Here is a 22,141-nt window from a genome sequence, read left to right as displayed (position 1 = left end):
TGTATAATTTTCAAATCCTTACACGGAGATATTTCTCTTTTGAAAAGAACCAGCCAGCGGACGGGAGGGAAATGTCGACCAAAACGGACGCATGTTTATGCATGAAAAAAAAATGTCGGTGATGATAAACTATGGGTGGCACTACGCTGTACTTATTATTACTGATCTTTCGCAGAAGGGGCGATGGTGTATCTCCGGTCTGTCGCGCAGTAGGTGGGCGGATCTGCCGAAGGCCAAAGTTGGAGGACAGAGTCAGTCCTCTTCATTCCCAGACGAAATGAAACTAAAAGTGTATTACCATGGCAACAGCTGTAGAGTATAACACCACAGTAGTTCCCCTGTGCGTCGCACTTACCTACCCGTAAGTAGAGCAACGGTTGGATGGGATACAAGCCGTTGGTCGAGTAAACACACACCAACGGCCTCGATCAAAAAGTCGTAGTAGCAGCGCCGTGTTCTTTTTTATTATTATTCTTTTCTTTTTGGATGAGAGCGAGAAGCCTCACTATTATGTAATATACAAAACTCTTGCTGAGAGGAGAAAAAAAAGTGTAACATGTATTTTACATCCCCGAACAAAAAAAAAAAGGCTGAGCAGGTGACCTACATTTTCCGTCCGCGCCCAACCGCCAACCTGCTGCCGATTACGTCACACATTAAATACTTATGTATAGCATTTTTTTTTAAAGGAGATGCCTTCCCGCCCCTCCCCGATTCCACTCTCGCAGAGAGTCGGGTGGGCTGGAAGGCGCCGATATGGTCCACACCTTGCCCGAAGGCCACGCGCGCCAATTTGAAATTCGAATTTCGTTCACCTCATTTTATTCCGTTTGTATTTCGCGCGTTCGCAGACGCATGTAGCGCATTATTTCGAAATAAAGAAAAACAATCAAAAGCATTTGATTTTTTTGTTTTTTTCTTGTTTAACGCGCGACGATGTTTCGCTGAATACATATCCTTTTCGTTTGGGCGCTTTCTCGTCAGCAATATCCTTTGTTCTTTCGAAACACAAACTATTATATAGACAGCACGCTTTATTATTTCTCTTTCTGTGCTGCTGTCACTCGAAGATTGTTGGGTGACAATAAATAAAACACAGGGCGCGTTCCTTTTCGTCGTTGTGCTTTCATTGTTCGGTAAGAATCATTTCAATAGCTCAGCACGCTCGAGCGGAAGAAAAGAAAAGATAGAGCGACAAGAAGGTTAACAACAATCATACATACGCCGTCGGCAGCCAGCTGTGAAGCGTAAACGTCGTTGCAGAGATGAGAAGCGGATAGATCGCCCACGGGCTAACTTCCATTATTCGACCAATTTTTTCAAGGTAGGCTGTGTATGTATATGAATGACGTAACTACTTTAGATGTCAATCGTGCGGTTTTGCGCGGTGCCAGACACGTAATAGCCAGTCTGTGTGTGTACACAATGCATCGTCTGCTACATTACGCAGGCTTGTTTGAGTTTGATATGAAACCTTGAAAATTGGAAAGATACCATTGAACGTGTGTAATACCGTTTGACGTTTCTTATTATTTGCGTGGGGGAAACATTGGGGGGAAAAAGGGGAGCACTATTATTATACTGTTCCGGAATCAATAGCCGGAACAGCGCTTGACCAAAACGTAATTTTGTTTGTTTCTCTTGATTCCCTTGACACCCAAATATGATTTATTGAGATGAATTCTTTTTTTTCCACGTAGTAGTTAGGTGAAAAACAATTGCGCGTGCTCCGTCAACCATTAAATCCATGTCCTCTTATCAATCGTAATAACCATTATTATATTTGTTTATGACTTTATGTATCCTTTTTGAATCAAATGAAATCATGTTCGCCAGTTGCTGTATTTCGCCGATGGAAAACAGTTTTGAACGGATGTGAGAAAAGAATGGAGCTGCTCAGGCGCCAAATGGAAAGTGAAAGGAGTAAAAAAAAAGCTATTAGCCCATTAGAACTGCAGAGCTTCGATCTCGTAAACATCAATTCAAAATAAATAAATGAGAGGAATAATAACAATAAAAAAAAAGTAAATTGGAGGAATAGCCCAAAAGACCTTTGATTCCTTACTCGGAGAAGGGGGGCATGCAGACTGCTGGTGTATTACGTACAAATTCGGCAAGATGACGAAGACCGTAACGAGAAGGCAAAGTGGGAGGAGGTCAAGATACTTACAGTATTCAGCGGGACTATAGCTGTACATTGCACATCAGAAACACTGTACTAAGGGGAGGAGAAACAGAAAGGGAGAGTAGCACCACCCGCGGTATACGTAGTCTGCTGAGTTTACGAATTGGGTGGGTGTATATAGGCTAGGTAGTCCGAGACGAATCGGCGGGAGCCAAATCGAATATAGGGACCATTTTCTTTATATGTCTTTTTTTTAAGACCTTGTTTCTTTTTATGAGTTGCTATAGTTCCTCCCTAATCCGAATAATGCCACAGACTTGGGGAAAAACGTTAACACCCCGCCCTTTTTTCTTTCTGGAACACGATGATCGAGTATAAATAAAGGACGATGGCGAACTTGAAATCCATCAGTGTGTTCGCCTCTTCTGAACAATTGTAGACACAACAATCCTCTCTTTGCCACCATGAAAGTGAGATTATTTGAAGCTACGATATTTTACTAACATTTTTTCTTAAGGTATTACGCCAATTTGGATTATAACTTTTCCTATTTTCGTTCCAGTTCCTCATCGTCGCCGCATTGGCAGTCGTCACTTTGGCTGCTGAAAGTCCCTATTACCCGAAACCGGCTTACAAGCCAGCATACCCCGCGCCTGCCTATCCGGCACCTTCCTATCCATCATCTTACGGAAAATCTTACGACTACGTAAGCATTCTCCAGTTTAAATTTTACAACATCACTCCATATTTTCTCTTAAATAACTGTATCATCTTTTCGATAGGCCCCTATGCCATACTCGTTTGACTGGGCCGTTTTGGATGAACCAAGCTACAACGACTTTGGACACAAGGAAACCAGCGATGGCAAAGTCGTGACTGGAACCTATTACGTCAATCTCCCCGACGGCCGACGACAGATCGTCACCTACAAAGCGGACGACTACGGTTACGTCGCCGACGTCAAATACGAAGGAGAAGCCAAATACCCCGAATACAAGCCCGCCTACCCAGCCTACCCCAAGCCCGCATACCCCGCTCCAGCTTACCCAAAGGCTTCCTACCCTGAGCCATCCTACCCAAAGCCAACTTACGCTCCAAAGCCCGCCTATCCTTCTTATTCTGCTCCAGCTTATCCTTCATACCCCAAGCCCTCTTATCCCAGCTACCCTCGCCCGGCGTACCCCAGCTACCCCAGGCCAAGCTACCCCGCACCAACCACCACCGAAGCTGCCACTGAAGCCCCCGCTGCAGTAAAGGTTGAAGCTGCCGCTGAGCCCGTCGTCGCTGAGGCACCAGTTGCTGTTGCCGAAACTGTTGCTACAGCAGCCGCTGTTGCCGAACCAGAGACTACAACTGATGTTGCAGTTTAAATCTTTCGTGGTTTAAAATCATTAGTGTTTGTCCAACATGTATGCATAATATTTAAACGAAACCAATTTATATTCTTAATCATGACAACTGCTCCATAAATAAAATTTACATTTTGTCATACGAAATTCATATCAGTGTCGACATTTTTTTTCTAATCTGGTATGCGCAGTCGTTGTGGGTTTCTCTGGAATTCGCCAATTATAATATCTAGCGTAAAGATCAAGGGCAGTGGAGCCCATAAAATGATAACAGCTACCGACAGCCACACGAATTGATTCGAGAGAAAGTGAGAGTCTTGCCCTTTTCAGAAATTGTTAGTTTTATAGATTTTTAGTCTACGATGTATACGTGGAGTTGAAACATAAATTAAACCTATACGTAAAAAAACATAATACCTTAAACCAACTGCACGATCGAATTATAATATCACATGGCAACCAATCCAACCATAGACCGTAGAATGTATACTACTATAGCTGTTGTGTATATAGTTTTACTAGTTGTACATGAATTTGTTCACAGCATTCTCAATGCCAAGCCCTTTTTTTTAATGTGTCACTGTTTTTAATGAATCGATCGACGTTTGGATAAGAAAACCATTACTGAACTCAACAGCTGGAACTAAAAACTGAAAACAAATCAGTGAACAAGTAGAGGGTCCCATAAAACAATTTATTGATAAAAATATGTTGAATATTGCGCATGCATGACAACATTATTGACAAGTGATCTATAAACGCATTTCTTGTGGGCGAGCGTTGATGTTGATGGCGAAGGTTAAATTGGCCAGATGAAAGATGAATTGAGGTGAACTAATAAAATTCAAAAAGAAAGTGAACGGACGTAAAAGATAATGTGTCTAGTTTTACTACCCTCAGAAATAGAACTGGAAGTTTCGGAATTCAGATCCGTCCGGAGATATATAGTAGTTTAATACACACGCTGCGCAGGATGCTGGATAGCAAGCGTAGTACATGTGCTGCCCTTCATCCTGCTGACAGCTCTGCATGTTGAAGGGAAAATAGAGGAGGTGAAGAAGAGGTGGAGAAGGTGGAGGTAGAAAAAAAGGTGAAGGACTGAAGGTAGATGAGAAACAGAAAGTGAGAGTTGTTAATAATTTGCTTAGCTTTACCGCGCATAGAAGCAAGAAGACCAAGTAAGGACGATACTACTTTGCTAGCACACGACATGCAGCAAATCTTTGCGCACTGGCCACTCCGCCCATTTTTTGAGCGCACCGACCGAGTCGGAGTATAAATAGAGAACAAAACCGGTTAGGAATTCATCAGTGCGTTCACATCTGGACGATCGCGAGCACTAGCAATCCTCTTTTAGCCAACATGAAAGTGAGTTGCATTTCAAATTACGCCGTGGTTTTTCTTTGTAACATTTAAATAATAAGATAAACAGCAGCTAGGATTGGATTCAATAAATTCTTTCATTTCGTTCCAGTTCCTCATCTTCGCCGCTTTGGCAGTTGTCGCCCTGGCTTCTGACAAGCCTTACTACCCGAAAGCACCGTACTATCCAAAACCAGCTTACCCGTCTCCATCTTACTACCCTAAACCCGCTTATCCATCATATTCCCCACCGGAGTACCCGAATCCCGCTTACCCATCATACTCCGCACCGGAGTACCCGAAGCCCGCTTACCCATCATCATACTCCGCACCGGAATACCCGAAGCCAGCGTACCCAGCACCATATGCTAAATCTTATGACTACGTAAGTGAAATCGGGTGAATGCCTATTCTATTATTCTAAAATGAAATTGATGAAAAATATTTGAAAACTTCGATTGGTGGTTTTACAGCCTCCCATGCCCTACACTTTCGACTGGGCCGTTTTGGATGAGCCAAGCTACAACGACTTTGGACACAAAGAAACCAGCGATGGCAAAGTCGTTGATGGAATCTACTACGTCGTCTTGCCCGACAGCCGCAAACAAGTGGTCACCTACAAGGCTGACGATTACGGTTACGTCGCCGATGTGAAATACGAAGGCGAGGCCAAATACGACGAATACAAGCCCGCCTACAAGCCCGAATACAAGCCCGCCTACAAGCCCGCATACGCTCCACCAGCCTACCCTAAAGCTGCTTACTCTCCTCCAGCTTACCCTAAAGCCTACCCTGAGCCATCTTACCCATCTTACCCCAAGCCCACTTATCCATCTTACCCTGCCCCAGCCTATCCTTCATACCCCAAACCATCTTACCCCAGTTATCCTCGTCCAGCATACCCCAGCTACCCTCGTCCAGCATATCCCAGCTATCCTAAGCCAAGCTATCCCGCTCCAACCACCACCGAAGCCGCCACTGTAGCTCCCGTTTCAGTAGCGAAGGTTGAAGATGTTGTTGTTGCTGAGGTAGCTGCTGTTGCTGCCGAATCGGATGTTGAAGTTGCTGCTGCCGAACCGGTTGTTGCTGAGGTTGCTGCTGCTGAGCCAGTCGTCGAGGAGGTTGAAATCACTACCGAGGCCGCTGCTGCTGCTGTTGAAACAACCGCCGAACCAGAAGCTGCTACCACAGTTGCTTAAATCATCACATCAGAGCTTTATATCAACACAATATGATTCAGTCTTCGCCGCAGACCTTTATAACTTATATAAAGACAGTTAGTTTTACTAATTGTCGTTAATTATGCCAACCACCTCGTCTTGAATACAATCAAATTATCTAAATGAAATAGAAATACAGATATTAGACACATTTTAAAATAAAAAGACGTCCGAGTTTCTATTATAAACGATTGCAAATTGTATTAAACAAAAAACCTTTAGTTAAGTATAGTTCTAGATTAGATAAAGAAATTAAAAAGATGTAATCATATAAGGAATGTAGTCTAAGTTTCTCCGAAAAGAAGAACATTTGAATGGCATTTTTCGCCAGCGGAAATAGTATAGCCCAAGACAAAGGCGCACGAGCCGTTCAAAACAATGCAAGTGGTCAGCTAAATTTCACTATAGTCTTTTTCTGACCAAAGCTTTTCAAAAGTTTGACAGAGAAAGAGAAAAAGAGGAAATTTATGTGTCATGTAATATCAGTGTTTGCCGACCAAATCCTGAATTGATAGAAAATTGTTTCTCTTGCACTGAAGCTTTCCCCATTACAGTTTCCTCTTAACATTTTAGTCAATGTGTTGATATGTGAATTGGAAAGGAGCACTTGCCAAAAATTTCAAACAAGAGAAAAAAAAAATAGGTAGTATAATGTAGCGCAACGCACTTTGATGTAAACTCTGGACCACCTGACGGAAGGAGAAATTTTTGTGAAATTAACTGGAGCTGCTTGTGAATCTTTTTCCTGGATGACAAAAAAATTGTTATTTAATTAGCGGTGTATTCTTCGTTTTCTATAAAAAAAATTACTGTTTTTTTTAAACGAGAATTTGGATCACAAAGAACAAATCTAAAAATAAAAAAACCCCCAAAACTCTAAAATCTCTTAAATTTCGGCGGATTTATGAATTCCTACGAAACACAATACACAAATTTTATAACAGTAAATTGGACAGATTTTAAATATTTTATTGTGTCCTCTTACTCATTTCAGCAATAAGGGGACAATGATGCAGATAATACTTCAAGGACAGTTGGTCGTTAAATGTGATACCTGTCTTTCAAAACACTGACAATAGAAAGTGAGTGTGACTATATTATTTCTTTTCCCGTTCTTCATATCTTGTATTTTTTTATTCTACATTTTATTTTGTAACTGCATTTCACAAGTTTTGGATTTTGAACGATCCCATAGTAAACCCAAAACAAATTGTACCTATGCAAGCGTCAAGCGGCAAACAAAATGCAGTAAAACTATTGAAACGGACTGGAAACGGAATTTACTTACCCTTTTACTATATAGCTACTCAGGTCTTACGATCTGAATCCGTTACAAACATCGCAATTCGCAACAATATTCTGTTTCGGATAGAAATAGCGCAGAGCTTTTTCCAACTTGCCCCAGTAAAATATTGATTGCGAAATTCAATCCGAACCTAAATACAATTTTTCGTTTCTCAGCGCATTTAAAAATTTCCTGCGAAAAATTTATCATAATAAAAACGTATTTAAATACCATCAAATCCCATTAACAAAAAATGTTTTAAGTAGGCTAGATTTTATAAATTCAAGGACTGTCTTAGTAGAAGTATAACATCACCAATTATTAATATTTCGTTGAGATAAAACTAGAATGATAACTGATATAAAATACACCTGCGCAGTGCGCTTGAGATTCCTATGGCAATCAGATATTGAACTATCGAAGTAAAAATGAGATGTCGAGAATTCGAGATGGGACAGCAGGCGGAGTTGCTAACCGAAAGGCCGAAGTAGGTGATATCATTGGAGTGTATTATGAGAAAAAAAAAAGGCGAGGTGGATGCGAACACAAAGTGAGAGTTGCAAATAATTTTGCTGCTTTCTCATGGGAGCCAGTAGGCTAGCCAGGGTTTCGGGTGTAATTTAAATGCCCGCGATGCGCTGCTGTTGCTATGTACTTGCTGGGACTAGAAGAAATCTGCGCCCATTGCCACTCCTCCTATGGTTCTTGAGCCCACGAACCAAGTATAAATAGAGGACTAACTCGAACAAGATATCCATCAGTGCGTTCACATCTGGACAATCGTATAGACACAGAGAATTCCTTCTAGCATCAACATGAAAGTGAGTTGCATTTTAAAAAATCTTGAAATTTGTGCATAACACTCTCATTTTAAACTATCATACGGTAATAACGAAAGTGGACTAATATTTTTTAATTGTCATCTTTTCAGTTCCTCATCATCGCCGCTTTGGCCGTCGTCGCATTGGCTGATAATCCTTACTATCCCAAACCAGCATATTACCCGAAGCCAGCCTACCCAGCGCCTGCCTACCCAGCGGCTTATGAAAAATCCTATGATTATGTAAGTCTGCTACAACAGAAATTGTTACAACAGATTGAAATTTTTAATTTTAAAAATTATACTCGAAATTATATCATACAGCCTCCCATGCCCTACGCTTTCGACTGGGCCGTTTTGGATGAACCAAGCTACAACGACTTTGGCCACAAGGAAAACAGCGATGGCAAAGTTGTTGATGGAACCTACTACGTCGTCTTGCCCGACAGCCGCAAACAAGTTGTCACCTACAAGGCCGACGATTACGGTTACGTCGCCGATGTGAAATACGAAGGCGAGGCCAAATACGACGAATACAAGCCCGCCTACAAGCCCGCCTACAAGCCCGCATACGCTCCACCAGCCTACCCTAAAGCTGCTTACTCTCCTCCAGCTTACCCAAAAGCCTATCCTGAGCCATCTTACCCATCTTACCCCAAGCCCACTTATCCATCTTACCCTGCCCCAGCCTATCCTTCATACCCCAAACCATCTTACCCCAGCTATCCTCGTCCAGCATACCCCAGCTACCCTCGCCCAGCATATCCCAGCTACCCTAAGCCAAGCTATCCCGCTCCAACCACCACCGAAGCTCCCGTACCATCAGTTGCTGCTGTCGAAGAAGTTGTTGCAGCTGAGCCAATAACCAAAGACGAACTTGTTGCTGAAGTTGCCGTTGAGGCTGTTGCCGAAGTGGCCGCAGAGCCCGTCGCCGAAGTGGCCGCAGAGCCCGTCGCCGAAGTGGCCGCAGAGCCCGCCGTCGTAGAGGCCGCTGCTCCGGCTGCTGAGCCAGAGACTGCTACTGACGCAACTGCTTAAATCGAAAAAAGGAAAATATATAGGCGTGGAATTATCTTATATCATTCAGTTAATATAAATTATTTGCCAAATTAGAAGGAATACATACTCACAAATTTCGGAAATAATATGTTTGATTCAATTTAATTTTGATGGAAGTCTATAATATAATGTTGGATACCGGCTTTGCTGCTAGTGAATGAAAAGACAAAGAAAACAAATCCAATTCTCTATCTAACAACTTCGAAAATGAAAATTAAGAAATTAGTGGGAATGTAATTGTGATACACAACGCAGCTCTTTTGAACGCACCTGCGAAAGTATTGTAGAAAGTGGGCGGCAATTGCGTGCCGTTTTACTCTTTGAAGTTTTCGATTTCTTCTGTCTACTGTCTACTTGTTCCAATGACCATAAATTAAACAGACCAACTAAATGAGCAAACAACAATGAAACTCTTGATGCAAAAAGAAGTCTTACATTCCAACACACCTCACCCTTTTTGCGGTTTTTCTCGTTTCTCCTGTGAAATGTCCTTTTTGTAGGTCAGTTTTTAAAAAAAAAGCGCTAGTTAAATAGTTCACAATTTTTCCCTCGCGTAACTGGCGGCAAGGTTAGATTTCTCCTTGCTGCCTAGCCCGAGCAAACAGCAAGCCTATTACGCTGGCCTTGCATTATGCGCACATAAGGATATTTACGAGCACCAAGTTCAGTATAGACGCGCATACTATGTTGGAAGTTGCATAGATTAAAGCGTTACGCGACAACATGCCACGAGGTCATAGCATAAAAGTGCGAATTGTTTGAAACTTTATAGTCTAGAAATTTCGAGTTTGTGTTAGTTTGAAGCCTTTTACGAAATCATGTACGTATAAATTTGCTCAAAAGGTGAAACACACTTCAGTCTACAAGTGAAAAAGGAACTTGTGTTAAAAATTTGATTAAAAGAATTTGACACCAGCACCAGTTTTTTTTCTTACAGAAATATTTTTTTAAAGAGCCTAATAATGATAATAAAAGATTTACGGTACCATAGGGGATGCTTTGATCACGCCTTTTTTTGCAGTGCAGGTACACGAACACGAAAGATATAATATGCTTGATTGTATACTTACGGTATGTTTATGATAGAAACAAATACTAAAACAGAGAATTGAATTGTTCACCGATTCGAATAGTGTCACAACTCGCAATCAAATCTACGAGCCTTTTATTAAGAGTACAAAGCCAAAAAAAATTTTTTTTTAAAATAAAATAAATCAGTTACACTTACCTCTTGCATTTTATGGGCGCAACGAGATTACGTACGGCTATGTTAAAAGTTGGGAATAGAAATTTTTTCCATTTCATTAAATCAAACTGCACTGCACGCAACTTGTAATTGCCACCGTGCAATCTTGTTCTTGTTTGCTAGTGCTACGGCGTATTCGGCTGGCAGAAGCACTTCCAATTTCACAAATGATGGGAATGACCTTTTTTTGAGAGAATCACAAAGTAAGACAAATTAAATTGCCTTTCTTTTTTAAATGGCACTTTGTCCCTCTTCTCTCAGTGCTTGGCTCTTTTCAGAAAAGAAAAAACGACTACGTAGCTGACGTCACTTTCAGTTTTCTAAACTATATCACCACAGAGCACACAGGATGCCCAAGAATGCCATGAAACAATAGTAATTATAATTCAAAAATATCATCTTCAAAAATCATATTTTTTGTAGAGACATTTGTTTAAAATTAAGGAGAAAATAAACTGATTATTATTAAGTTATTCTGGAGTATAAAACAAATGATGAGATATTTGTTCGAGAAAGCGAGTGAAGATGCTAAATATTCTCATGGCTTATCTTTTCCCCCTAATTTGGTTATGTAAAGGCATCCAATTACGGTACAAAACCATACAGACAAACATCCGCACCCGTCACACGCGGAAAATAATCAATATATCTACATGCGGTTAAAAATATAGAAACTCGCAACAGTTGGTTAAAGACAAAATGATTTGCTTTGTGCCAAAGTTGGGCGTACGAGAATCTAACCACGAAAATTTTTCTTAACCACAATGGTTTTGTTTCTTCCTTCCTTTGCATACCTTAATAAGCGCCGTTCCGTAAAACCGTTATGGGAATTCGAGAGCCGTGCAACAGCAGACGCCTCGGAAGACTCGGACAGTCAGACTGAGTGATGATTCAAATTCATCGCTTGACTTAACGTAGAGCAGCAACACGTCTAGCCGTTTTAAAGGGTTAACACATTATGACTTCCGATTTCTCAGCACCATTCTAAATAAAGAAATGAACTCTACATCGAGTGGGTTGTGTCTTGTGTTAAAACTTGTTGATTGTGTGGCCTAGTTATAAAGCTATATATAACGCCTCAATTAGATCTCACTCAGCATTGTTCAATTAGAGTGGAGAAACTAGACCTCTAATAGCTGATCGGTTGATTTTCTCTCGCACCCATTGTTAGATACTAATTGTAATTGATTCAAAACAGTATAGAAATAAAATTACAACAATCTGAGATTTCTAAATGTGAAAATAAAAATAATTGGAAGTTGTGACAAATTTTACGTTCTATCTCCAGGAATCAATTGTAAATAAAACGATAAAAAAATAATTCAAGTAAGTTTCGATCTAGGGACAAGGCCGAATTCGAATGGTAAGAAACTACTACAAGCTTTCATTTCCCTTACAAAGATTGCAGCACTTTCGATTTCTTCAAGACGATGGCGCCAATTCCAAGTGTATACGAAGTATAAGGGCGGTATTACAAAATTTTGATTTAAATGCTGATTAATTGAATCCATGGAAATTTCAGCTTCTATACCTTTTTGGGATCACTCTAGCCAGCCTGGCTATCACCAAATCATTACGCGTAAACCCGACGTCAAATTACTGCTATCATTAAACTAGCTAGAATAATTAATTCTTTTATGTATATCGAATGATTTTTTATTCGTTGAATATGGTAATAGTATAGTTATAATACTAACCGCGTCTATACAGTATAACTAGCATTACTCACCATTATGAATATTTCTAGCGATTTCTAGGCTGTCTATGAATGTTCATGTCCGGCTAATATCCTATTTATATCACGTATTATTTAATTTACGTAATTCCGCGAAAACACAATGTATAATAGCTACAATTAAAAAAGAAAATGGATATTTATGATGTCTGGTAACCTTGTATTGGGCCAGGGTTGATTTTCAAGGAAAAACTGACTTTTTATCTTCCTAAAATCCAAGCTACTTCGACACTTTCATGCACGTGATAAAATAATGCGTAGGAATTTTGATGGATAACATCATTTAACTATATTCGTGAGTTGGATTATCTGAATGCCTATATAATCAAGAACACTACTACCCTATCATGATACTGACCATAATAAGATCGATATAAACCAAAGAAGCGTGACCATCAAAGACCACAGCCTCGTGCAGAGGCTCCCGAAACTTTCGTCTGTGGTTGCTGTGATGAATAATTTATACACAAATAATTTTGATTTTGATTTTTTTTTGACGAGAAAAACAGAACGAAGTCATTCAGCGTGCAGTAAGCTATTTTTCAGTGGTGTTAAATAACTATAGAGTCGCAAGATAATTACCGATTGCAACTTGCAAGTTGCAACTCGCCCTTGACGCTCAGGATGATGTCTCATAGCCTCCGTACGTTGTTACGAAATTCAGACAACAATATAGAAAATGGTAACCTTGAATTCTTGATAATACGGCGTAAAAAATTTCGATTGTTGTAGGGTTCTCTTCCGATCCGTTTTCAAATTGCCCCATATTATTAAACCACAGCGTGACGACGCCATATTTTTTTCTCTTATATTTGATTTTTTATGAAATGATTACCAGTTCGTCCTTGCTTATCGTCTATAGATGAAAAACTAGGGTAACGGTAGAAAAACATGTCTGTGTCAAATTTCTCGTAATAACCTATCTTAAAAAATAAAACACGAGCAGTTCTATATAATTGACGAATTATGTGTAAATCTCTGTCCAACATCTTTACCTATATTTGTAACCTCGGAAATCGGTCGGAATAACATTACTCTGCGAAAAAATTTATTTGTGCACGAGTCATAAAATATTAAAAATTAAAAATATCATGATAGCTACAGCGTTGTGCACGGAATAGTTCAATAAAAAATTCACAGTAATCGCCTTAATTGATTTGAGATATGTCCTTGAATTACATTGATCGAATAGAAAACGATCGATCGATTTGTCTTGCAAATGTGAAGATTGCAAGAAAATTATTGTACAAAAATTATTGAGTCACGACTGCTGCACAAGCGAATGTAAACGTAAATGAAGGCTTCCTCGACATCATTGAATAGATGTAGACCATGGCATGATTGAAACGCTAAGTGGAAATCCCATTAACCCGCGTAAAGCATGAATTACTATCGGACCATCAAGGCCAGTTATGCGGTGCGGCCTATAATAATCGCCGTGATGGCAAAACAAAATTAATGGTTTTCCCAAATAACACCATGCATTGAACTAGGCCCCATTCTTTTGGGTGACGATTTTAGAATATCAGGTGATTTAATACATTTCGGAATTCCTCAATACAATGAGTTTACTCTAGATACGTGAGACGTAGTCACGTAGGACACCCACGTAATAACATCATTCAAAACACTTTGGTCGAAATCGGTAAACACGCAGTATGGTACTCGGGGGAAAAAGTGAAAGGATCTCACATTTAGGGGTAGTGAGTAGCATTGCTAAATATCGCTGTAGGCGCTCCCTGCACTGTACAGCAAGCAAGCTCGGCACGATTTAGAAGCCGGCAGAGAAATCACACCGGCCGTGCCCCAAAGTGATAGTGACCATTTCACGACTTCGTCGAGTTATACACATATCGGACGGGAAATGGGGAAGGGTGAAGCCCGTAAGAATTATGTTGTTGCACAGCCTTGAATGTGAACACTGAACAGTATATAAAGACTGGATGTCGACCGATTTAGTCATCAGTTCCATTCGATTCCAAGAACAGAACAACACTCCTCTCCTCAACATGAACAAGGTACAATACAGTTGATAATGGAAATTAAAATTTGAAGACCAAATTAAATTTTTACTTCGACCAAACAGTTCATCATTCTCGCTGCTTTGGTTGCCATCGCTGCTGCCGCTGAATACACGACTCCGGCGTATCCAGCTCCAGCCTATCCTGCACCAGCTTATCCTGCTCCAGCATACTCCAAGCCCGCTTATGAATACGTGAGCTACATTTAATTCCTAATAAAAAAAAAACTTTTTTTTTTTTAAGATTTAAACAGTCGGAGTATAAATAATTTTATATTCCATTATTTGATATAGGAACCAATGCCGTACAGCTTTGACTGGGCCGTCAAGGATGAACCAAGCTACAACGATTACTCTCACCAACAGTCAAGCGACGGCAAAGTTGTCACCGGATCTTACCGTGTCGTTCTCCCCGATGGCCGCACTCAAATCGTCACCTACAAGGCTGATGAGAACGGATACGTCGCCGATGTGAAATACGAGGGAGAAGCCAAATACGACGAATACAAACCTGCCGCTTACTCGAAGCCGGCCGAGCCCGCCTATTCTAAACCAGTTGAACCAGCCTACCCCACACCAGCCTACCCCGAGCCGGCCTACCCCAGCAAGCCCGCTTACCCCGAGCCAGCCTACCCAAGCAAGCCTGCTTACCCCGAGCCGTCCTACCCCAGCAAGCCCGCTTACCCCGAGCCGGCCTACCCCAGCAAGCCCGCTTACCCCGAGCCAGCCTACCCAAGCAAGCCTGCTTACCCCGAGCCGTCCTACCCCAGCAAGCCCGCTTACCCCGAGCCGGCCTACCCCAGCAAGCCTGCATATTAATTTAGGACTGTGACCTGAATTTTGTGTTTGAACCGATCAAGAAAAAGGACAAATTTATGTTGATCAATTGCGTGTAAATGCTGTCAGGTGAGAGTAATCTGCTCTTCTATGTGTCATTTCACGATGTGCTCGGCTTGTAATTTATTATACGTAACTATGTGAAGTTAAAATACAAACTCTTTTTCAAACAAATTTTTTAAAAAGCCCTTTTTTAAAAAACACCATGTTCGATAAATCTTGAACAATGGTGGCGGATGATGGTTGGCCCATTTTTTTTTTTTTTTTTTTTTTTTTTGTGAAACAAAAGAAGAGAAATGAAAAATTGTTAACCGAACGACTATACCAGCCGTTATATCACTTTAAACTGTCCTTGGGTCCTGCTGGGGTTTTCTTTTTAGACAGGTGCTGTTGTAACAACACTGATGTAGCTGCTGTCCGAATAAAGAAATTGAAATTTGCCAGAACAATTCGCGTAAAAGTTGGTGGAAAATGGTTTCCTAAACCGGAGAGAATGGATGCGGTTCCCACATATCCGCCCTTTCCTTTTTTATTTGCGTGAAAGGACAGATAGCCCACTTCAAAAGACTTGACAAACACAATGACACAAAGCCTAGGAACTGTGAAGCTGGTAACTAACTCAAATTTGTCATTGTATCATAGCTTAATTAAATCAAGTAAATTTCCAAAAAATAAGGGAAAAAAACGAAAAACTAATTAACCTAAACAAAAGTTTTGTACGATTGACGATGTTGCTTTAATTGCTACCACGCCAGCATTCACTTTTATTTAAAATTCATAGCAATGACTCTCTCTATTGTTACATTTGGTGACATCAAGTTTTCTCAAAAATTGCGTTATTTCAGATACCCAGAAAATGACAATCACATTTTTCATATGACTAACCCCGAAAAATAAATGTGTCAAGTTTGCCAACCTTGTGTGTCTGCTAGGTATTGCGTTGAACGGTTAAAGACGGTTAAAGCGAACGCAGTGAAAATCTGGAAATCCCATACTGTTCTGAAATGTTAGGTACTTTCAAGGTCAATGTTGCATCATGCACTATCAACAAAAAAGAGAGTAGTAAAGAAAAGAAGTACCGGTAATAATGTCCATTGTGATTAAACCCTACGAATCCCACGCCTTATACAAATAATGTGGTATGTCTGATTGCTGCACATAAAGGCTTGAAATCTCAAACTCGCTCCTTCTTGCACACTGCAATTAGGAAACATTTTATGGCGCTTTTTCATTAAGCAAGTTTCAACTGAAAACTCAACGCACAGCCTACAGCGGCCTACAGTGTTCCTACACGTTTAAAATGTTCCTTGGGGGACTTGGGATATTAGCGGTCAGGCGCACCTCTTGTCACACTAAATTTTCTCTCGCCCAAGCGACAGCAAATGCCACCGTACAACAAAATCGGTATTAGCCATAGCCTCACTGCCCTACTTTTCAGTTTTTTGGGGTTTTTTTAAATGTCGAAATGCATCTATTTTATTAGTATATGAGAGTACCGAAGAATACTTGACGACTTTTATTTTCCTGTTTTTTTTTTTTTTTCAAGGGTTTTTCCCTTTCAGTTGACGCTAGCTATGAGCAAATGACAAAGACTGCACGCGTTAATGATGAACACATGAGGACGGAATGTGAGTTAAGTATGAAAAGAAGGGCGTTGCGCGTCCTTTATTTGTGGGTTAATTTAGAAATGTATTTCGGTGCGTATGCTTTCCCTTTCTCCGTATCCGGATGACTTGGCTGTATGGCGAAAGACTCCCTCTCACTCCCCCCCGTCCCCGGACATGTGTAGCATATTATCGGTGATTTTCTGGCTGTGAATCGTGCGCCAGCGCGTGATTCAAGGTAGGCTATAGGAAGACGGGCGAAGGCAGACCCCCTCTCTTTCACCTCACGTTCGCGACGGTTCTAATATGCCGCAAAATGATTCGTGCTCTGCTCTCGTTGCGAGGGAGTGAGAAATACGCAATTGGCAACGGCCTTGGGCTCCAACGGGGTGGTATATAAAAGACTGTCCGATTTGATTTTCATTCATCAGTTCTTTTGCAGAACGAACCAAGCTCACTCTTTCCACTCAACATGAACAAGGTACGAAGAGCAAAAAGGAACATTGTTGAAAATTAATTTTCTTTAGCCTTTGGTATTTGTAAAAATGCAATTACTATCAACTATATCAACGTTGTCTGTAGTTCGTTGTTTTGGCCACGTTGTTTGCTGCGGCTATTGCTGCCGAGCTCCCAGCTTACTCCAAGTCGTCGTATCCGGCGCCAGCTCCAGCCTACTCGGCTCCAGCAGCTCCAGCCTATCCGGCTCCGGTTCCAGTTCCAACTTACCCCGCTCCGGCTTACACGACTGCAGCGCCAGCTTACCCGACTGCGGCTCCAGCTTACCCTGCTCCAGCTCCAGCTTACCCAGCTCCAGCTCCAGCTTACCCAGCAGCTCCAGCTTATCCAGTCCCGGCCCCAGCTTATTCCAAGCCCGCTTACGAACAGCCAGCTTACAGCAAGCCTGTTGAAGAATATCATGTACGCATTTTATTTCCACCTTTATTCAACTGCCTTTCAACTCTTTTATTCGTGATGCTTTTGCATTGTTTTTACAGGCTCCTAAGCCATTCGACTTCACGTACGAAGTTAAGGACGATGCTACTTACCAGGACTTCGCACACAAGGAGACCAGCGACGGCAAAGTCGTCACTGGATCTTACCGCGTCGCTCTCCCCGATGGCCGCACCCAAATCGTCACCTACAAGGCTGATGAAAATGGTTACGTTGCCGATGTGAAATACGAGGGAGAAGCCAAATACGACGAATACAAACCCGCCGCTGCCCCAGCTTACCCCAAGCCGGTCGAGCCCGCCTATCCTAAAGCAGTTGAACCAGCTTACCCCGCAGCACCGGCCTACCCTGCAGCACCTGCCTACCCCGCAGCACCTGCTTACCCCGCTGCACCAGCCTACCCAGCAGAGCCAACATACGCCAAGTCTGCTTATCCTGAGCCAGCGTACTCCAAACCCGCACCAGCCTACTCCGCACCAGCCTACCCCAAGCCCGCTTATTAGATCAAAATTTCCTTTAGAAGTTAGAATTTCTCAGTGACCCATGGGCAATAGCTGTGTAAAAGATCTATCTTTGCCCATCGAATTCCTTAAACCATATAGGACCAAACGGATAATGTGTAATATAATCGAATAATTCGAAGCGAAATAAACTAGGTCTTAAATAAAAGAAAAACCAAACGTGTTGAGAATTACTATAAGTAGCATCGAATTTCAAAATTTTACGTAGCTCCACAAAATAATATGATAAAGTATACTTTCCTTAGCTACTGCAGTCAAAAACAACTACTTGTTCATTAGGCTACCAGAAATTACACGTTTATAAAATACCTTCAGTCGATTCGAGAAGCGAACGAGTTATGAAAGCCTAGATACAAAATTAGGAAACCAAGATGACACGGTGAATCTAACACAAGGCGCACATTATTATAAAAAAAAACCGCATTGCGTCCTTTCACGTATTTTTATTTTTAGAAATCAAGATCGAAATATTTTGTGCGCATACGAAAACACTCTTGTGATATCGCTATCGTTCGTTTGCGTTCAAGAAATCAAGTCACGAAGCCAAACCCGGCCAAACCTTCCCAGATATTATCAAGGCACTGTCACTTGACATTCAACTTGCATTAATCAGAAATTGTTGATATATTCACTAATCAGAATCAATTCGACGATCATAAAGATTATCGGACTGACGATGCATTTTTAAAAGAAGAAGGGACATTCGAAAGTAAACCACCTCACTCACCTCAGCATCACAACAGATTTTTTTTCCTTCAAAATTTCAAATGAACTTTATTTATATTTTACTCAATGTTTTGTGATAAAAACTACACTTATTGATTTCATTCAGTTACATTTAATAAAACTTATACAGGCCTAATTTATTGTTTTTTGTTTTAGTTTTTTTTTTATTACGTTGATCATCTAAAACTCTCGCTTTTAGAATTGGAATTTTAAGTTATGCAGACAGAATCAGCAATTGCAGCTGGCGCCATACGATTTGAAATGATTCGTGTCTAGCATGCGATAGATGGCGTAGTATGATAAAAAAGCGGTTTATTTGAATAGAATCGAGATAATATAAAAAACAAATACATTTGTTTTTCGAAGTGCAGAATATTTTCGACAAAGACGCAATGTCGGGGGATATCCTGATATCAGTTTAAAAAATGTATTTATCGGTGTTTTATTAAACAAGTGATGTTTCATATTTTGGTGAACAATTTTGACAAAAAAAAATCATCCATAGATAGTTAGATTGCTGATGTCAATTTCAAAAGTGTTTTCCACCAATACTTGGAATTAGTACACTTTCTGCAACTTTTTTTCCTTTTTTGCACCAGAAAAACAAAATAATTTTAATACGGCGACTGGGGAATAAAAGCATACAAAACTTAATACCTTGTGGAAATGGAGACCGATTAGAAACACACCCACGACCGTCAAAATCAAACCGATGGCAAATAGAGTCCACATTACAGCTGTGAGGATGATGAACACGTTAAATTCTTTGGCTGTCCCTTCATCTATTTGAGCGTTCTATTAAGTCCAAATGTAAAAAAAACATCATCTAATGAAAAATGTGAATGATTAACATATTTTTTTTTTACTTACTTCCTCGTACCAAAGCATAGGTAAGAATACTCTCGTGGTGAGATTTAGTGTATCTGAAAGGCGAGTTTTTCGAACATCGATACTGAGTTGCACTCGTTTTGCTGCGTAGAGTAAAGTGTTGGTTCTCTGTGTAAAGAAGATGCCTTTACCTGATGAGTTATTACACAAAATGTATCGCGCAGTATAAGTTAAAGAAATATTTGATACCTCTTCTAGAATCAAATAGGTTTCATGTTTCGACTTGTTTGGATTCAATCCTTCGACACCGTTGACGTATCTAGGATCTCCGTTGTAAAAATGGGGATTCGAACCTATCAGTGGAGCCCCTAAATATTAAATAAAAACGTTACAAATCATTTCTAAACATTAAATGGGTCTGTCTCGCTTTACCTTCATAGCAAGCTCCAATGAAAAGTGCACCTGTGTTAGGACATACACCTTCGTCCTCTTCATCCAGACAAAAACATTCGTTTTCTGGTGCGTTTGTTCGGTTTTCAAGTACAGATTTCGGAAGAATGAATCGTCGCCCAGGCAAATCTGAGTATGTTTCATGTTGTTCGTAAACAACGTAGATTGAACTGTACAAAAAGAACGGTTATATATTACTGAATAGCTTGAAAATTGGAAATTTTGGCCTTGATTCAAAATATCATGCACACCATACCGACATAAGTCCGTTTGATAAATCCAAATTTTGTCATCAACATCAATTCCATAAGGAAAAACGGTCCCTTAGGAGATAAAAATAAAAATGTATTAATTGTTAATTGTTTGAAAATGGAAATATATATAAAAAAAAGATCTCGAACCATCTGTTCCCTGTATTTCGTTACAGTAGGATTTTTCACCCGGCCAAAAAGTTAAGTATGGAGATAATTTTTCTTGACTTCTTCCCCAAGCTTCAATGTCAGCGAAAGCCTGATAGTCATAGGTACCCCGGTTTACTCGAAAAATACCATCGTCCGAATCATTTTTCTGTAAGCATCGCAGAAGATTTCAATATTTTTAAAAACTCCGTAAAATCATTAAGATAAAATCAAACTGACCGCTTTGAAAAGTCCTAGAGTTATGTTATCTCTTACGGACGGTGGAATTTCAGGTAAAGTTGGAAGACTGGGGGGTAAGGGGGGGAAAAATGGAGGCCATGGGTTAAAGATATCCTGAATCCTTTCATACCTTTACACAATTTTAAATTGTTAGCGAGATACACGGAGTTGTTGAAGTGTTATAGCTTGAGCTTACAGCTCGATGTATGTGTCCATTGGCCATCCTTTGAATATGAGCTCATCAGCTGTGACTGTCATAAAAACGGATTCATTTCTTTCTTTTAAAAAGTTGTCAATGAGATCAACAACTATATCAACTGCAGGGTTGTTGACTGGCAAAAAATCCAAAAATTTCGAAACGGTCTGCAAATATCAAATAAGACATTAAGCGCATATTTTGTGATTGCTGTCCAGCATTTGAGAAGATAATGTAATCGTTATCAGTAAATATGTGCTTAGGCAATCTATAAAACATTTTACCTAATTCAGATTTTTTCATAGTTCAACTTTTAATATACTTGCCATGTAAACAGGGTTAACGGTTGTGATAACATCGCTGAGGCTGAGTCCCGGACCACTGGTAGCTGATGACCACATTTAAATAAACAATTATTAGAATTCGTAATGTTTTCCTCTGTGGCAAGTTAAAGTGACAATCATGGTTTACCTTGACTAAAGTAGTACCAGCGGTGTTCTCTGTAATAGACGATTTCATCGCTATTCTCAAGAACGCTTGTGTTCTTTTTTCGATACTCCCTATATAGAGGAAGAATTTTTCAACAAAGTGTACACAAGCTAAATGTATCGTACTAATCAGTACTAATTATAACACCTGTAGGAATAAGGTCCGAGTTCGACAACAATTGGCTTAGTACCGTTTCGAACAACGTCATTGTAATTAGTGCAGTTGAAAATGTAAAAATCCGTGTATATCGGATAGGGTGGATCGTACCAGATATTCCAAACAAAATTATTCTCTTCCAGGACTAGAGTCTGTTACCGTAAATGGTTGACAATGATAGCAAATTGAAAAGTAAATGAGTGCTTCGTTTAATAAGATAAATATGTACCAAATACCTTTTTGGATACGTTGGCGATGATGTTTGGCATAGCCACCCATCCTAAAATTGCAATGGCAACAGTAAACACGGCTCCAAATATACCCACTATCAACCCGTTTTTAAAGAGCGATTGGATGCACATTACAGTATCTGCCGAGTCTGCTTACTGCATTCAACTGATCGATTCTAGCCTGTAGATATGCCAACCACTAAGTTGTTTCAGTTCAAATGTCAGTCCATATAAATTAAAGGAGTTATTGATTGTGGGTGTGTCTCATAATTCTTATTGATAAAAAATTAAGAT

The 22,141-nt window shown here is 40.3% G+C and overlaps 6 protein-coding genes and 1 long non-coding RNA gene across 10 annotated transcripts; 5 read left to right on the top strand and 2 right to left on the bottom strand.

Annotated features, from left to right (window-relative positions):
* The first annotated feature begins 2,487 nt into the window (after nucleotides 1-2,487).
* Nucleotides 2,488-3,621, top strand: LOC124204271 (adhesive plaque matrix protein-like). The gene is made up of 3 exons (XM_046601315.1): nucleotides 2,488-2,595; nucleotides 2,688-2,831; nucleotides 2,908-3,621. Exons 1-3 carry the CDS (start codon nucleotides 2,590-2,592, stop codon nucleotides 3,493-3,495), a joined length of 738 nt encoding a protein of 245 aa, XP_046457271.1. The 5' UTR covers nucleotides 2,488-2,589; the 3' UTR covers nucleotides 3,496-3,621.
* Nucleotides 3,622-4,691: 1,070 nt separating this feature from the next.
* On the top strand, nucleotides 4,692-6,221 carry LOC124204106 (adhesive plaque matrix protein-like). Its single transcript, XM_046601119.1, has 3 exons — nucleotides 4,692-4,842; nucleotides 4,949-5,221; nucleotides 5,310-6,221. The coding sequence occupies exons 1-3, from the start codon at nucleotides 4,837-4,839 to the stop codon at nucleotides 6,033-6,035; spliced, it is 1,005 nt and encodes a 334-aa protein (XP_046457075.1). The 5' UTR covers nucleotides 4,692-4,836; the 3' UTR covers nucleotides 6,036-6,221.
* Nucleotides 6,222-8,012: 1,791 nt separating this feature from the next.
* LOC124204107 (adhesive plaque matrix protein-like) lies at nucleotides 8,013-9,306 on the top strand. Its single transcript, XM_046601120.1, has 3 exons — nucleotides 8,013-8,162; nucleotides 8,273-8,404; nucleotides 8,486-9,306. The coding sequence occupies exons 1-3, from the start codon at nucleotides 8,157-8,159 to the stop codon at nucleotides 9,197-9,199; spliced, it is 852 nt and encodes a 283-aa protein (XP_046457076.1). The 5' UTR covers nucleotides 8,013-8,156; the 3' UTR covers nucleotides 9,200-9,306.
* On the bottom strand, nucleotides 8,852-11,480 carry LOC124204108. Of its 3 annotated transcripts, none has more exons than XR_006878750.1 (5): nucleotides 11,261-11,480; nucleotides 10,449-10,647; nucleotides 9,673-10,382; nucleotides 9,491-9,606; nucleotides 8,852-9,419 (listed from the first exon to the last, which is right to left on the bottom strand). It is a non-coding gene; the product is annotated as an uncharacterized LOC124204108 (long non-coding RNA). The 3 variants fall into 3 exon arrangements; XR_006878751.1 differs by having other exon boundaries at nucleotides 9,668-10,382; nucleotides 10,484-10,647; XR_006878749.1 differs by having other exon boundaries at nucleotides 9,668-10,647.
* Nucleotides 11,481-14,098: 2,618 nt separating this feature from the next.
* Nucleotides 14,099-15,232, top strand: LOC124204223 (adhesive plaque matrix protein-like). The gene is made up of 3 exons (XM_046601269.1): nucleotides 14,099-14,219; nucleotides 14,288-14,416; nucleotides 14,516-15,232. The coding sequence occupies exons 1-3, from the start codon at nucleotides 14,145-14,147 to the stop codon at nucleotides 15,038-15,040; spliced, it is 729 nt and encodes a 242-aa protein (XP_046457225.1). The 5' UTR covers nucleotides 14,099-14,144; the 3' UTR covers nucleotides 15,041-15,232.
* A 1,755-nt stretch (nucleotides 15,233-16,987) lies between these two features.
* On the top strand, nucleotides 16,988-18,293 carry LOC124204222 (adhesive plaque matrix protein-like). Its single transcript, XM_046601268.1, has 3 exons — nucleotides 16,988-17,143; nucleotides 17,245-17,580; nucleotides 17,658-18,293. The coding sequence occupies exons 1-3, from the start codon at nucleotides 17,135-17,137 to the stop codon at nucleotides 18,114-18,116; spliced, it is 804 nt and encodes a 267-aa protein (XP_046457224.1). The 5' UTR covers nucleotides 16,988-17,134; the 3' UTR covers nucleotides 18,117-18,293.
* A 980-nt stretch (nucleotides 18,294-19,273) lies between these two features.
* LOC124204350 (lysosome membrane protein 2-like) lies at nucleotides 19,274-22,051 on the bottom strand. 2 transcript variants are annotated; one of them, XM_046601391.1, is made up of 13 exons: nucleotides 21,854-22,050; nucleotides 21,609-21,769; nucleotides 21,444-21,532; nucleotides 21,299-21,360; nucleotides 20,973-21,139; nucleotides 20,777-20,906; nucleotides 20,540-20,705; nucleotides 20,395-20,461; nucleotides 20,121-20,308; nucleotides 19,938-20,056; nucleotides 19,731-19,856; nucleotides 19,518-19,655; nucleotides 19,274-19,445 (listed from the first exon to the last, which is right to left on the bottom strand). In XM_046601391.1, the coding sequence occupies exons 1-13, from the start codon at nucleotides 21,977-21,979 to the stop codon at nucleotides 19,419-19,421; spliced, it is 1,566 nt and encodes a 521-aa protein (XP_046457347.1). In that variant the 5' UTR covers nucleotides 21,980-22,050; the 3' UTR covers nucleotides 19,274-19,418. The 2 variants fall into 2 exon arrangements, with proteins under 2 accessions (XP_046457347.1, XP_046457348.1); XM_046601392.1 differs by lacking the exon at nucleotides 19,274-19,445 and having other exon boundaries at nucleotides 19,517-19,655; nucleotides 19,731-19,879; nucleotides 21,854-22,051.
* Between the last annotated feature and the right edge of the window lie 90 nt (nucleotides 22,052-22,141).

This window comes from Daphnia pulex, chromosome 10 (genome assembly GCF_021134715.1).
Source record: "Daphnia pulex isolate KAP4 chromosome 10, ASM2113471v1".
NCBI classification, from domain to species: domain Eukaryota; kingdom Metazoa; phylum Arthropoda; class Branchiopoda; order Diplostraca; family Daphniidae; genus Daphnia; species Daphnia pulex.
This window is presented reverse-complemented; position numbering and strand designations above follow the sequence as displayed.

Coding starts and splice junctions, on each gene's coding strand:
- LOC124204271 (XM_046601315.1), top strand. Junction 2,832..2,907: donor ACGGAAAATCTTACGACTAC/GTAAGCATTCTC, acceptor TCTTTTCGATAG/GCCCCTATGCCATACTCGTT.
- LOC124204106 (XM_046601119.1), top strand. Junction 5,222..5,309: donor ATGCTAAATCTTATGACTAC/GTAAGTGAAATC, acceptor GTGGTTTTACAG/CCTCCCATGCCCTACACTTT.
- LOC124204223 (XM_046601269.1), top strand. CDS start 14,145: ATGTCGACCGATTTAGTCATCAGTTCCATTCGATTCCAAGAACAGAAC. Junction 14,220..14,287: donor CTCTCCTCAACATGAACAAG/GTACAATACAGT, acceptor TCGACCAAACAG/TTCATCATTCTCGCTGCTTT. Junction 14,417..14,515: donor CCAAGCCCGCTTATGAATAC/GTGAGCTACATT, acceptor TATTTGATATAG/GAACCAATGCCGTACAGCTT.
- LOC124204350 (XM_046601391.1), bottom strand. CDS start 21,979: ATGTGCATCCAATCGCTCTTTAAAAACGGGTTGATAGTGGGTATATTT. Junction 21,140..21,298: donor CCGTTAACCCTGTTTACATG/GCAAGTATATTA, acceptor TGATATTTGCAG/ACCGTTTCGAAATTTTTGGA. Junction 20,462..20,539: donor CGAAATACAGGGAACAGATG/GTTCGAGATCTT, acceptor TTATCTCCTAAG/GGACCGTTTTTCCTTATGGA.
- LOC124204107 (XM_046601120.1), top strand. Junction 8,405..8,485: donor ATGAAAAATCCTATGATTAT/GTAAGTCTGCTA, acceptor TATATCATACAG/CCTCCCATGCCCTACGCTTT.
- LOC124204222 (XM_046601268.1), top strand. Junction 17,581..17,657: donor AGCCTGTTGAAGAATATCAT/GTACGCATTTTA, acceptor TTGTTTTTACAG/GCTCCTAAGCCATTCGACTT.